This window comes from Aulonocara sp. 'chitande type north' Nkhata Bay, linkage group LG6 (genome assembly GCF_057382095.1).
Source record: "Aulonocara sp. 'chitande type north' Nkhata Bay isolate Kocher_YH1m ecotype deep benthic linkage group LG6, A_spYH_male_GT1.1, whole genome shotgun sequence".
In the NCBI taxonomy this organism is placed as follows: Eukaryota; Metazoa; Chordata; class Actinopteri; order Cichliformes; family Cichlidae; genus Aulonocara; species Aulonocara sp. 'chitande type north' Nkhata Bay.
The window spans coordinates 5,655,905-5,669,681 of NC_141349.1; the positions used below are offsets into that span (position 1 = coordinate 5,655,905).

The 13,777-nt window shown below is 40.0% G+C and overlaps 1 protein-coding gene across 2 annotated transcripts in view; it reads right to left on the reverse strand.

The window, feature by feature from the left end:
• The window catches only part of LOC147327119 (glycine receptor subunit beta-like), a 68,751-nt gene that overhangs the window by 11,893 nt on the left and 43,081 nt on the right, over positions 1–13,777 (reverse strand). Inside the window, exons 7-10 of one of the 2 annotated variants that reach the window (XM_086294752.1) lie at positions 6,561–6,698; positions 5,460–5,612; positions 3,522–3,670; positions 2,045–2,632 (exon numbers count right to left, since the gene is read on the reverse strand). In XM_086294752.1, coding sequence (XP_086150878.1) covers positions 2,465–2,632; positions 3,522–3,670; positions 5,460–5,612; positions 6,561–6,698 — 608 coding nt within the window. In that variant the 3' untranslated portion in view covers positions 2,045–2,464. Of the gene's footprint in view, positions 1–2,044; positions 2,633–3,521; positions 3,671–5,459; positions 5,613–6,560; positions 6,699–13,777 lie in introns of those variants that run through there. The other variant, XM_086294750.1, reaches the window with a different exon arrangement.

Consider the following 13,777-nt stretch of genomic DNA (forward strand, 5'->3'; position numbering starts at 1 on the left):
CCCCAGAAGGGAATGATAACCTGCCAAAGCACAACACGGAAGCTCCTGTCAGGCCGCATAGCAGCTAAGAGGATCAGGCACATAAGGAATTGGTAAAAAAGAAAGAGTGTTAGGGTTTAAAATGATTAAACAAAGCTGGTTTTATTGTTTTTATATACACAATGCAGTGTGCTCATAAACAAGTTAGCGCTCCATGTTTGAAGGTCAAAAGCTTCATCCAGCGGCATGTCTGGACTGAAATATTGAAGAGTTGACTTAGCGCAGAGGGTTTTGCAACATGCTTACACATCACACTTGATAATGTTAGAAGGATATTCTCTGGACTGAAGGGAGTCTGAACAGAATGTCCTGAACTAGACATGTAGAATCAGTAATATTAAAATGATCAGCGCTAGGCAGGGAGGTGTTTTTGTGTCTGTCTTTGTGATTCCAGGAAAAAGGAGCAGATAGGAGGTGGGGACAGAGTGAAGACTCATAAGGAGACAACAGGACTGCCACGTTGCTTCCGGAAGAAGATACCCATAATAGTACTTGTTATTGTTGTAGTATAAAACTGTACGGCCCAAACCAGGGTTATCCTGAGGGAGACAGCTGTTCACATCCATGTCCTTGTAATTTGAACAACAATGCTATAACCTATAGGCCAAATTCAAGACAACTGAACAAGTCACCATCAAGTACCAAGGAGATGCTCTGTCCCAACTGCTGTTCTTCATAGGCATGAAACCCATCACCCATACCTTTAACAAGATTGAATATGTATACTGACAGTGGAATGGAGCAACTGTTAGCCAATTCCTCTAAATGGATGACATCAAGTTGTATGCCAGGGGTGAACGAGACATCGATTCACTCATCCACACCACGAGGATATAAAGCAACAACAGCTAAATGTCATTCGGAGAAGCAGAGAGGGAAGGTAGTCAGAACTGTGGGGATTGCACTAGCAGAAGGCAGACATTGAGGACGGCTACAAGTACTTTGGAATCCCACAGGCAAATGGAAACCATGAAGAAGCCACTAGGAAAACCGCAACCAGCAAATACCTGCAGAGAGAAGGTAGGTGCTGAGGAGTCAGCTGAATGGGGAGAAAAAGATCCAGGTAATCACCGCCTACACCCTGCCGGTTGGTATAATCAGCTGGCCAAAGGAGGTGATGCCACTGACATCAAGACAACAAAACCTTCGGCTGTAGAGGCCCGAGTGCCACAAAAAATAAAAGCAAAAAAAAAAATTCAGGAAAAAACAATAAAGAACCATGAATACATCAGAAAGACAGCCACAACTGATCATGTACTTAGTGAATACCTCAGGCATCAGAAACCTGAGAAAGAAGAGGAGGCAGGGAGAAGAATTATGATGGAAGGATCGGGCCCTGCATGTACCACTGGCAGATAGAAGTGGCTGAAATCCTATCAATCGCTGGACAGAGCTGGACTGAGACACAGCACATAGGCACATTCGAAAATAAATTAAAAATTATCCTTGAAAGTTGACCTGAAACTTTCAACACATTCTTACTGTCATCCAACTGCTGTAAATCTGTGCCAAGTTTAATCTCTATTGGCTGCAATATTCCACAAAAATTAAAGGACAATTTTGCTCAATACAGTCAACGCAATATGATCACATCACATCAAAGGAATGTGATAACATTGTGTTAAAAATGTATGTAATGTTCTGAAAGGCACATTCAAATAAAATGTATTATTATTATTATTATTAATCATATTATTATTAAAGATCAGCAGTTCAGCCCCTCCAAGGTTCAAGGTTACTGTATTTATACCTTTAGGTAAATTTGTTTTACAGAAAAAAAGATAGCATATGGCATCCCTTCACAAAACACACACACGTATTTAATCCTGACAGAGACATATTTGGTAAATAGACAAGATGACTCAAACCAAAAACAGTTCTTATTAGGTTTAGTGAGAGCAGCAGGGACAAAGCTGTTTTTATAATGCTTTGTCCTGCATCTTGTAACTAGAAACCTCCGTCCAGAGGGAAGACACTGAAATTCACCCCGTAGAGAATGGGAACCATTATAAAGAACTGATAAAGCCACCCTCTGTACCTGTTTAGAGTACAGAGAGGCAAAATCTGATTTATTGAGTTTTTCTCTGTGACAGAGGTCTGACCAAACCATGCCACCAAACAAAGAGATAAAACAGACTCAATAGAAGAACGATAAAACCAAAGTTAAAATTGATTAAAAGACAGTCTAATAGATGGGTTATGGTCAGCAAATCCCAAAGAGGGAGGGATTTACAAGCATTCTTCCACTGAATTTCATGTCAACTATTGAAGATGATTGTTTATGTACATTTTTATTTATTAAAATAAGCCTGTTGGCAGACATGTAGAGAAGGTAACCCAGAGGAAGAGTCAACTGGCAATTTCATGTCCACAATCACAGATAAATTTTTATGTAATATTATATTGAATTTGAACAGAAATGTCCTTATGTTTGTGCAGTGGATTGCGATGAGATGTCCAAGAAGAGGAATCTGATGAGAATTTGAAGTCGAGCATAATTGTCCTTTATTTTCTGTGGGATATTGCTGCCGATAGAAATCAACCTTGACAGAGATGTAGAGTAGCTGAAGGAAGAATAACATTGCCACCCAAACTGAAAAGAAGAATAAATGAACACCCAATCAGGAAAACAATGGTGCAGGAGCTTAATTTCTCTTAATTTCCTGAAGAGAAAAAAAGTGAATGTGTTCATTTGTATGTGTGTGTGTGTGTGTGTGTGTGTGTGTGTGTGTGTGTGTGTGTGTGTGTGTGTGTGTGTGTGTGTGTGCTTGCGCCTGTGTTTTCAATCAGCAACAAAGAAGAAGCGCTACTGTAAAGCTTAGTGCAGTCAGTGTAAGAAAATTGATGTCGGCTCGCTTGACTGCAGTGCTCTGTGTTAGCCACTGTTGACCATTACTAGGATTCCTTTTAAGTTCTGTCAACTTATTTCCATGGGAAACATGAATGAAAAGTTCTAGGTACTATTTTTGAATTTAAGTAATAAACATTTCATTTTTATTATAGCCTAGAGACTGGTGATCTGTCCAGGTATACCCTGTCTCTTCACCAATGGCAACTGGGATAGTCTCCAACTGCAAACGCACAAACAGATTCTGGTCGGTTTAATAGTGTGTGTGCTGCAGCACCAAGCTATAAACCAGGCTATAAGCCTGGTGCTGCATCTCAAAAGACTGTGAGGGGACTTCACTCAGAGATGGAGAAATATGCAAAAACAGCAAACGGCAGCCAAAATAAACGCTTGCTTTTTGTTTAGAATTCCATCTCTGCACATCTGCATCTGGACCCTAAACTCTGACAGAAACCTCTACACTGCAAAATAGTATGCAAATATTTTGTTGAATTGCTGATGCAGTTATTGTTATCTTGTCCCAAGGCTTGTTCCCCAAGTAGGTTTTCCAACTAAGCTATGTGTACACAGATATTTTATATATAGCAAGATGTATTTTACAGTACAGTGTGAGTGGTTGTTTGCAAGAACTGACCTGGACTACAGCATATTCCACCAGGGATGAAAAACCAAAGAGCAGACAGGCAATGAGCCAAATATCAATAGCCTTTACATAGGAAACCTTTGGTAGCTCTGAAGCCAAGGACATGCTCTCACTGGATAGCGAAAGCACTGACAAAATACCTAGAAAAGCACAGACGTTAACATGTTAATTTTACCATTTTATAATAATCATTTCCAGGTAATTGAGATTTCTGATCATTTAATTCTGCTTGGATACATCAAAAAGAGGAGATTCAATTTTAAAAGTAGTGATCATTATAATACACCATATTGAATATACATATAACATCGCATTTGCTACAACTCAGTTACATCTGAATGCCTTCTTTAAGAGTTCTGTAAATTGAACATTATGATCCTTTATCAAGCACAGTATTAAATGTATGGCTGCATCATTATGTCAATCTGAGCAGAGGGAAACAGTAGTATTAAAATATGTTTTAGTGAGGTAAAGTTTTAAGAAGTGAATGATCAGTCTACAGTTACAGCTAGCACTTTTTTTTCTCATCATTCAATATTCAATCTGTCTTTGTGGGAACAGAGCAACGAGGAATCTTGACTGAAATTAGGTACTGATTCATAATGAAAATCTCATGCATGCATATAATAATGCTCTCAATAGGACTTGAAAACAAATTTAACATCAGGAAGAGGATGTTTCTCAGAAAATGGCCTGGTTAAAGCCCCTCTGAGACATGCATCTTGTTATTAAATTTGTTGATGTCATGTCTTATTAATCCAATTACAATTCTGTAAAGGCCAGCATAGTCAGATTTGCTTTATATTTGCCCGAATTACATGCTATATATGCTGAAATAACCACATGTTCATAGCAATTGATTACTGAACTAGGTTTGATAAGTATTGCTTTACAGTAGCTTTGTGAAGGTGAAATGTAAGAAACAAAATATATGGCTCTACACAGATAAATGACAAATTTATCAGTTTGTCTTCCAGTAACAGTCGTAGCCACAACAAATAAGAATATGCTCATGTACACACAAAGATGCCATACCATTTCTCTATTCTAAAATCTGGATGGCAAGCTTTATGGAACTTAATGGGGTCCATTTTATATAAAGTAACATGAGATCAGGCATTGCTGGGGAGACTGGATTCAATCAGAACCGATAAAGCTGGGGAGACAGGTGAGACAAGTTTAGAAATGATCCTTGTGCATTAAGGTTAGACATAGACATTTAATCTACATCTGCTTTTCTTTCTTTTCAGTACATGGTACAGCTTTCTCCCATGCTCCTTGTTTCTCATGAAAACACAGCAAAAGGTTGACCCTTGGAGCTACTCTCACTGGAAAGACATGAGACCTCTACACTTTATATTTTAGTCAACTGAATCAACTTTAGATTTAATCAACAATAATCTTATGACTTTTGGTTAACTAAAACTATACTAAAAGTAAAAGAATTTAGGTGACAATATTAAACGAAAATCATCTGTCAAAATTAACAAACTCTTGACAAATGCTTTTCATAAATTTAGTGTTTTCATGAATTCAGCTGCTGTTTTCAAGAAACCTATTTCAAAGCTGAGATTTTAAAGGGAAGCACAGTAATAGAACGTAATTCATTGTCCCATTAATTGCACCAGTATGTATTGACAATGAACCAGCATGGTCAATGCAAGACCTAAGTGGAAATTAACAATTATTAAGTGATTTGTATGTTTTTTTTCCTTTGAGGTGTCCAACTGTCTTGAATAAAGAAGCAGCTGTGTTACCTGCAAACACAAATAATCAATGCCTGTATTGAAATTTAAGCATGAGGAGTCTTAGGCCAAACACTTCTCTGTATAGGGTACCCAGCACTGAAATGCAAACATTTGGTTACAGTTTACTTAAATGTAAAGTGATTCAAACAAAGAATGCAAAATGTGTTTTTGTGGTACTCACCTAGTGGCACCCTTGCAGCTGAGGCATCAGGGTTGATCCAGAATGACAACCAGGACAAAACAACAATCAACAGTGTTGGAGCGTAAACTCCCATCAAGTAAAAACCGACCTGCCGTCGCAACGTAAATATAACCTCGACACAGGTGTAGTATCCTGGAAACAGAGAATGATTAAATACTCAAACACACAGATCTTAAATAGATAAGATAAGCTGTTCATATTCAATATTTTCTGCATTACTTTGAGACAAACTATCTTATTTTCATTGTAGTTAATAATGGCAAATTATCTTTTTAGACAATCCCGACAATCAGACAACTCCTATGAGCAATCACTTGGTGACAACGCGAACAAAAAAACTCGCCTTTAACAGGAAGAAACTATTTAGGGGAGGGGAGAGTAGAAGTGACAAAAGACACACTAGAAGAGAGCGATAGAGTTTAATCACTGCTAATGAATAAAAATAATAATGGTCGATAAATGCACAGAACACGAAAATGAGGTGAGCGAAGAAGAAACAATCAATGAATCATGGGAAGCCCCAAGCAGCCTAAGCCTATTGCTGCGTAACTATGGGAGGATTCAGGCTCACCTGATCCAGAGTTGTCAAAAAGGAAAATTTTAAGCCTAATGTTGAAAGTAGAGAGGGAAGCTGGTTCTGCAGAAGAGGGGCCTGATAACTGAAGGCTCTTCCTCCCATTCTGCTTTGAGAAACTCGGGTAATTCTGCAGTCTGAGAGAAGTGGCCTACTGTGACAATATACTACTATTATTTATTTAAGATAAGATTGGACTTGATTATTTAAGACCTTATTTAAGAAGGATTTTAAATTCTATATTTAACAGGTAGCCTGAGAGTAAGCGATGGAATTAGGAGAAAATATCATCTCTCTTTCTAGTCCCTGTCAGTACTCTTGCTGCAGCATTCTAAACAAACTGAAGGCTTTACAAGAAGCTCTTAGAGTGACCTGATAATAACGGGTTACTATAGCCTAGCCTAGAAGTAATACATGCACAGACTAGTTTTTGCCTGCATAGTATAATAAAATTTCAATTTACAGAAATTGGACATAGTCTTTTAATTCAATTACAGATTACTAACCTGTTCCTTGGTAGTACTTTGTGCAGTTTCCATATTTTATATCCTCTTGCTTGATGTCAAACTGTGGGAGAGCAATCTCATCCATTTGAACTGGGTCAGACTGCCACATGAACACAAGATCACTGGTGGTGTAGCCAACTAAAACATAAAAATTAGAATCATAAATTTTACAGCATCAGCATAATAGACATAAAAAGTACACAATATAATACATAATATGAATAGTTTACATTTTGACTTCAATTTATTTTTTAATTTCTTTGTTTCAACTAATTTTGCCTTCTCCCACTGCAGTATACCATTAGATGAGTATGTTAAAATGGGGATAGCAGCCCCAAAATCTGCTGGAAGTAATTTAAAATCAAGATTCCAGAAGCTACTGGAAGAAGAACAGAGCTCTTTATATTACAGCACATGTGGTAGTTTTCATGAAATATAACATACAAAGTACTGAGCACTTGTTGGCCCCTTTGACTTCACTCTATGCTCCTAAACCATCTTGATTGGGCTTTGGTTTCTCTTCAGCACTGTAGCCAGGCTGACAAAAAATCAGAGCACTGTTGAGCCAACCATCCCTTTAACAGCTAGTAATGACTTCATGAACTTCTTCACAAATAAAATTTTAACCATTAGAGAAAAAAAAAAGACTTATAATCATCTCACAGATGTAACATTATCTACAGCACCATTGATATTCATTTAGATTCTTTTTCTCTGATTGATCTTTCTGGGTTAACTTCAGTAATTCATTTCTCCAATCCATCTAATGTCTTTTAGACCCCATTCCTATAAGACTGCTCAGAGAACTCCTGCCATGAATTTAAGCTTCGATCTTAAATATAATCAATCTATCTCTAATATTCGGCTATGTACTACAGGCTTTCAAGCTGGCAGTAATTAAACTTAAAAAGCCATCTCTAGAGCCAGCAGTGTTAGCTAATTGTAGGCCAATCTCTAACCTTCCTTTCATATCAAACATCCTTGAAAGAGTAGTTGTCAAACAGCTAACAGATCATCTGCAGAGGAATGGCTTATTTGAAGGAATGGCTTCAGTCAGGTTTCAGAGCTCATCACAGCACAGAAACAGCTTTAGTGAAGGTTACAAATGATCTTCTTATGGCCTCTGACAGTGGACTCATCTCTGTGCTTGTCCTGCGAGACCTCAGTGCAGCGTTCGATGCTGTCGACCAAAATATCCTATTAGAGCGATTAGAGTACGCTGTCGGCATTACAGGTACCACACTGCAGTGGTTTGTGTCATATCTATCTAATAGACTTCATAGGTTTTCACTGCTATGCAGATAACACACAGCTTTATCCATCCATGATACAGGGACTAGAAAGAGAGAGCAGATTTCTCCAGTATTGGCTTGCCTTCATTGGCTTCCTGTTTAATCCAGAAGTTAATTCCAAATCCTGCTCCTCACACACAAGGTCTTAAATAATCAGGCCACATCTTATCTTAATGACCTTGTAGTACCATATCACCCTATTAGAGCACTTCGCTCTCGCTCTGCAGGCCTACTTGTTGTTCCTAGAGTATTTAAAAGTAGAATGGGAGGCAGAGCCTTCAGTTTTCAGGCCCCTCTTCTGTGGAACCAGCTTCTAGTTTGGATTCAGGAGACAGACACTATCTCTACTTTCAAGATTAGGCTTAAAACTTTCCTTTTTGCTAAAGCATATAGTTAGGGCTGGACCAGGTGACCCTGAATCCTCCCTTAGTTATGCTGCAATAGACTTAGGCTGCCGGGGATTCCCATGATGCATTGAGTTTTTCATTTCCAGTCACCTTTCTCACTCACTATGTGTTAACAGACCTCTCTGCACTCAATCACACTTGTTATTAATCTCTGTCTCTCTTCCACAGCATGTATTTATCCTGTTTTCCTTCTCTCACCCCAACCGGTTGCAGCAGATGGCCCCGCCCCTCCCTGAGCCTGGTTCTGCTGGAGGTTTCTTCCTGTTAAAAGGGAGTTTTTCCTTCCCAAAGTGTTTGCTCATAGGGGGTCATATGATTGTTGGGTTTTCCTCTGTATGTATTATTGTAGGGTCTACCTTACAATATAAAGCGCCTTGAGGCGACTGTTGCTGTGATTTGGCGCTATATAAATAAAATTGAATTGAAAAAGATATGACCTAAGTATTTCGCTGAGTATTTCCAATACTTGGTCAGGTAAATAAAAACATGGAAAATTTAGCAAAACGACTATCAGTTGTTATTATATACTTTTGAAAAATGCATCAAAAATGTTTCAAACTGCACTAATACCAAGAACCAACACAGTTGCCCTGAATGGGAAAAAAAATGTGTTTCTTGTTTGCGTGTTTATTTTCTTGTTGTCTTTTCCTCATTCTTAGGCTACGTTCACACTGCAGGCAAAAGCACATCGAACACGACTTTTTTGACCGCATGCGACCCATATCCGATCATGGTATGACAGTTTGAACAGCACAAATCCGATATTTTTAAATCCGACCTGGGTCACTTTTGTATGTGGTACTGAATCCGATACAAATCTGATGTTTTAGAAAGCGACTGCTGTTTGTGTCACAGTTGCCGAGGCGAGCCGTGTGGTGTTGGAGGGAAAGAGGACCCAAAATGCAGGCAGTAGATTGATGATGCTAGTGACGTTTATTTCCAAGTGACGGAGTGACAGAACAGGCAGTGAGGCATGACAATTAACTGAAGAAACCTAGACTGGAAAAACTAAATAACAAACCAGAGATCATACAAAACGGGGTGAGGGGCAGAGAGACGCAAACAAGGAACAGAACACCATGAAACACAGACGAGCTGACAACGAGCACAGACCGACACCCACTATCTATGCACACACACAAGGTAATCAGGTAATCACGCACAGGAGGAAAGAACAGCTGATCCTAATACACAAAGACGACTGGAGGATACAAGCTGAACACAATGACAACACACACAGACCTTCAAAATAAAACAGGAAATCCAGAACACAAACAGGGCACAAGGGGAGGACACAGAATACCAAAATCGGAATAACTAGAAGAGAGGAAAATAATCATATAAAACCCAAAACGCTGGGTCAACGACCCAGCACCATGGCAGTTTCATGTCGCCTTTAAATCCGTCTTTTACATCACTGACACGAGACAGACACCAATTACCAGTGCCGGAGAAGCGCCCAATAAGACATCGTGAACGCTTCCTGGCCATCCAGTGTAGATGTCTGTGAAACTGTTGGGAAGACAATGTTGGAGATATGTGAACATTTTATTTGTACTGTATAATCTGCAGATTCTGACAGAAATCTGCAACTATCCTTTGAAGCACCGCTCCTCTCTTAAACAGCAACAAGGATCATTATTAGGCCATATGTAAATAACAAAATAACTTTATAACTTAAAGCAAAATTGGAAAACATAAAATCCGAAACAGTCAAACAATACTGTTTGGTCTGGGTCTAAACAGAGCGCGTTGTGTGTGATGTCTTCTTTTGCGCATGCGGGCCGCTTTGAGGGTTCACACTAGTGTGTTTGCTGTCACATTTTATTTGTAGTGTGAACAAGCAGACAAAAAAAATTGGATTTGATCAAAAAAATCAGAATTGAGCATTAAGACCTGGAGTGTGAACGTAGCCCTAGCTGCACAGCTGTGACTTGTGACTGAACCTTTTTTATCTGATTCTGGGTCAACAAGACTGAAGATGTTTTGCTGCTCAACAGAGCTCTTGTGTGGTTGATTTAAGAATGCTGGTCCAGTCAGCCAAGTGGTATTAGTGAACTGAGAGGCTTGGACACTTGATGTCCTGCATGTGGTCTTCTGCTGGAAATGCTCTTAGAATATTCATGCTGTTTGATACGATATTTTTAAGGCTTAAATAAGACTCTGCAAGAGAGGTTTGTGTTCCCTTAATCAGGCAAATGGCTTCCTCTTTAGTTGGTTCATTTGGAAACCAGACCCTCATCCACATTCTCACATTCTCCAAAGTGTTTGGAGTCTGGCCCCTGTTGCATTGTTGTTGTTGTGTATGTGTGGCTGGCAGCCGGGACACTGCAGCCGAGAAGTGTTGTAACAGCAACTGTGAAATAATAAAAAAGTAAATGCTGAAAAGCATGCAAACATTGCTGGGTCTGTCAGGGTTATGTTCCATCTATAGCTGGACTCATCACATTTTAATGCAGCTTTGCAGGTGCGGGCAAGATGTCCAGATGATGAGCAGCATCTGAAACAATTTTGTTGCTCTTTTAAGCAGGCCTTCTAATCTTCAGTTGTTTCCAATCTAAAGCCACAGCATTTCCTCAGTGGGTGAGGCTTGTAGTGGATGGGACAATATTTATCTGGTTCATCGTTAGCTGTTACCTTCTGATCTGCATCCGACTAGACATTAGTCTTTTGCATCGACACTGGTTTCCTGAATTTTACAGGCTTTAAGAAAAGCCTCTTTAGCTTGGGAAAATAGTTGCTTTGATGTACAAAGCTGAGATCATTCCTTGTCAAGACAAGGAATGATCCCAACTGCCACCAGGCAGTTTATCTGCCACCAGGCAGATAAACTGAGTAAGGAAAGAGACGGGATGATAAGATATATGATACTCTTCCTTATACTTTGATCCTTGAGAAATCCATTTGTCCTGCAAGTTGCATGGCGGCTTCTGCACAATGGGGCTAATGCTGCAAGCAAGTCCAACTCTTAACTGGTGGTAAGGTTTAAATCCTTTATTGTGGTAAGGAAAGATGACGTTCATGATCTGTAGGTTTCTGGACAGTCATCAAATTGTGATAATTGTGACCGACCAGTTCTATATGTGCCAAAGTTTTTGCCATGTCCATCACACCTGCACTGGATGCATACTCTTCATCAGGGGACTAGCTGGATATTGGTTTTCATTTGTTCATGGTGCAGTCAAAGCACTTAACATTCACAAGAGCACTTTCTTCCTCACTGATCTTCTTCTATGATTAAAGTGCTTACGCATATTCATACTCTGATGGATGCATCAGAGAGCAGCTTTGGTTAATATCTTGCAATATTTGGCATGCAGACTTGGGGGAGCCAGGGATCGATCCACCAAACATTTGATTCCAAACCTTCCAGTAGATGACCTGCTCTGCCTCCTGAGCCACAGCAGCCTGCGGCCTTTAATGTGTCTACCTGGGCAATGCAGCTGCTGCCTACTTTTCAAAATGCAGGGCATCTAAATTAGCCTCCAATCTTGCTTTGGAAACCTTGATGGCATTTTCCCTTTCTACAAATGTTTCACAAGCTCTTGCAGCTTCTGCCAATGCTCTTGCTCATGCCGCTTCAATACCCCCAGATGATTTTGATGAGCATTTAGAACCAGAATGTTTAGAGCTGATGCCTTATCTTTAATGCTCAGTGATTTCTTCAGTGAAGGGCTTCTCCAGCATGTCTTGTCCATGTTTACTGTTCACGTCAAAAAACTGCGATGTACAGGGTGGGCCATTTATATGGATACACCGTAATAACATGGGAATGGTTGGTGATATTAAAGTCCTGTTTGTGGCACATTAGTATATGTGAGGGGGCAAACTCCTCAAGATGGGTGGTGACCATGGTGGTCATTTAGAAGTCGGCCATCTTGGATACAACTTTTGTTTTTTCAATAGGAACAGGGCCATGTGACACATCAAACTTATTGGTAATGTCACAAGAAAAACAATGGTGTGCTTGTTTTCAATGTAACTTTATTCTTTCATGAGTTATTTACAAGTTTCTCTTTGTTCACAGCCATTTACATGTCGAAGAGGTTAACACGTGAGGAGCGGATCTAAATTGTGTTGATATCTGGTGAACGCAGTAACCGGGTCATTGCAGCAGATTTCAATGCAAGACACCCTACGAGACCACCCATCTCCCATGCTACAGTTAGCAAACTGCTTGCTAAGTTTCGTGAAACTGGTTCAGTGTTGGATTTGCCAAAATGTGGACGCAAGAAAAATATCACTAATGAAGAAACATCAGTGGCTGTCTTAGCTTCATTCAGCAAGAGCCCACAGCGTAGCACTCGCCGCATGTCACTGGAGAGTGGTATTAGTCGAACATCCCTTCGGCGGATATTGGCTACTCACAAATGGCACCCTTACAAACTCCAGCTACTGCAGCATCTCAACGAGGATGACCCAGATCGGCACACAGAATTTGCAGAATGGGCAAAACAAAAATTGGAACAGGACCCTCAGATCACGCAGAAGATTTTGTTCAGTGATGAGACAAACTTTTATGTAAATGGTGAAGTTAACAAACAAAACCACCGCTATTGGTCTGATACTAACCCACATTGGATGGATCCTCCAAGACTGTTGGAACAACAAAAGTGATGGTTTGGTGTGGTATATGGGGTACAACGATAGTGGGTCCATTCTTCATCAATGGAAACCTCAAGGCCACTGGATATTTGAAATTGCTACATGATGATGTGTTTCCCTCTTTGTGCACTGAAGCTGGCACGTTCCCTGAGTTCTTCCAGCAAGATGGTGCACCACCACATTATGGGTGCAAGGTCCGAGCATTCCTAAATGAACGGTTTCCTGGAAAGTGGATTGGTCGTCATGGGCCAGTTGAAAAGCCTCCAAGGCCTCCCGATCTGACCCCCTTAGACTTTTATCTTTGGGGTCATCTGAAGGCAATTGTCTATGGTGTGAAGATACGAGATGTGCAGCACCTGAAACTACGGATATTGGGTGCCTGTGCTGGCATTTCTCCTGCGGTGTTGCTATCAGTGTGTGAAGAGTGGGAGAAGAGGGTTGCATTGACAATCCAACACAATGGGCAGCACATTGAACACATTTTATAAGTGGTCAGAAACTTGTAAATAACTCATGAAAGAATAAAGTTACGTTGAAAACAAGCACACCATTGGTTTTCTTGTGACATTACCAATAAGTTTGATGTGTCACATGGCCCTGTTCCTATTGAAAAAACAAAAGTTGTATCCAAGATGGCCGACTTCTAAATGGCCACCATGGTCACCACCCATCTTGAGGAGTTTGCCCCCTCACATATACTAATGTGCCACAAACAGGACTTTAATATCACCAACCATTCCCATGTTATTACGGTGTATCCATATAAATGGCCCACCCTGTAGTTTATTCAGCTCCATATCCATCTTTTCACTGTACTGCTCTCTTTGTGTCTGCATGTGTGCGTAGGTCCACAATTCAGTAGCAAGCCAAAGAATACAGGAGTCAGGATGTAGCATCCCAGCTCCCGATGCTT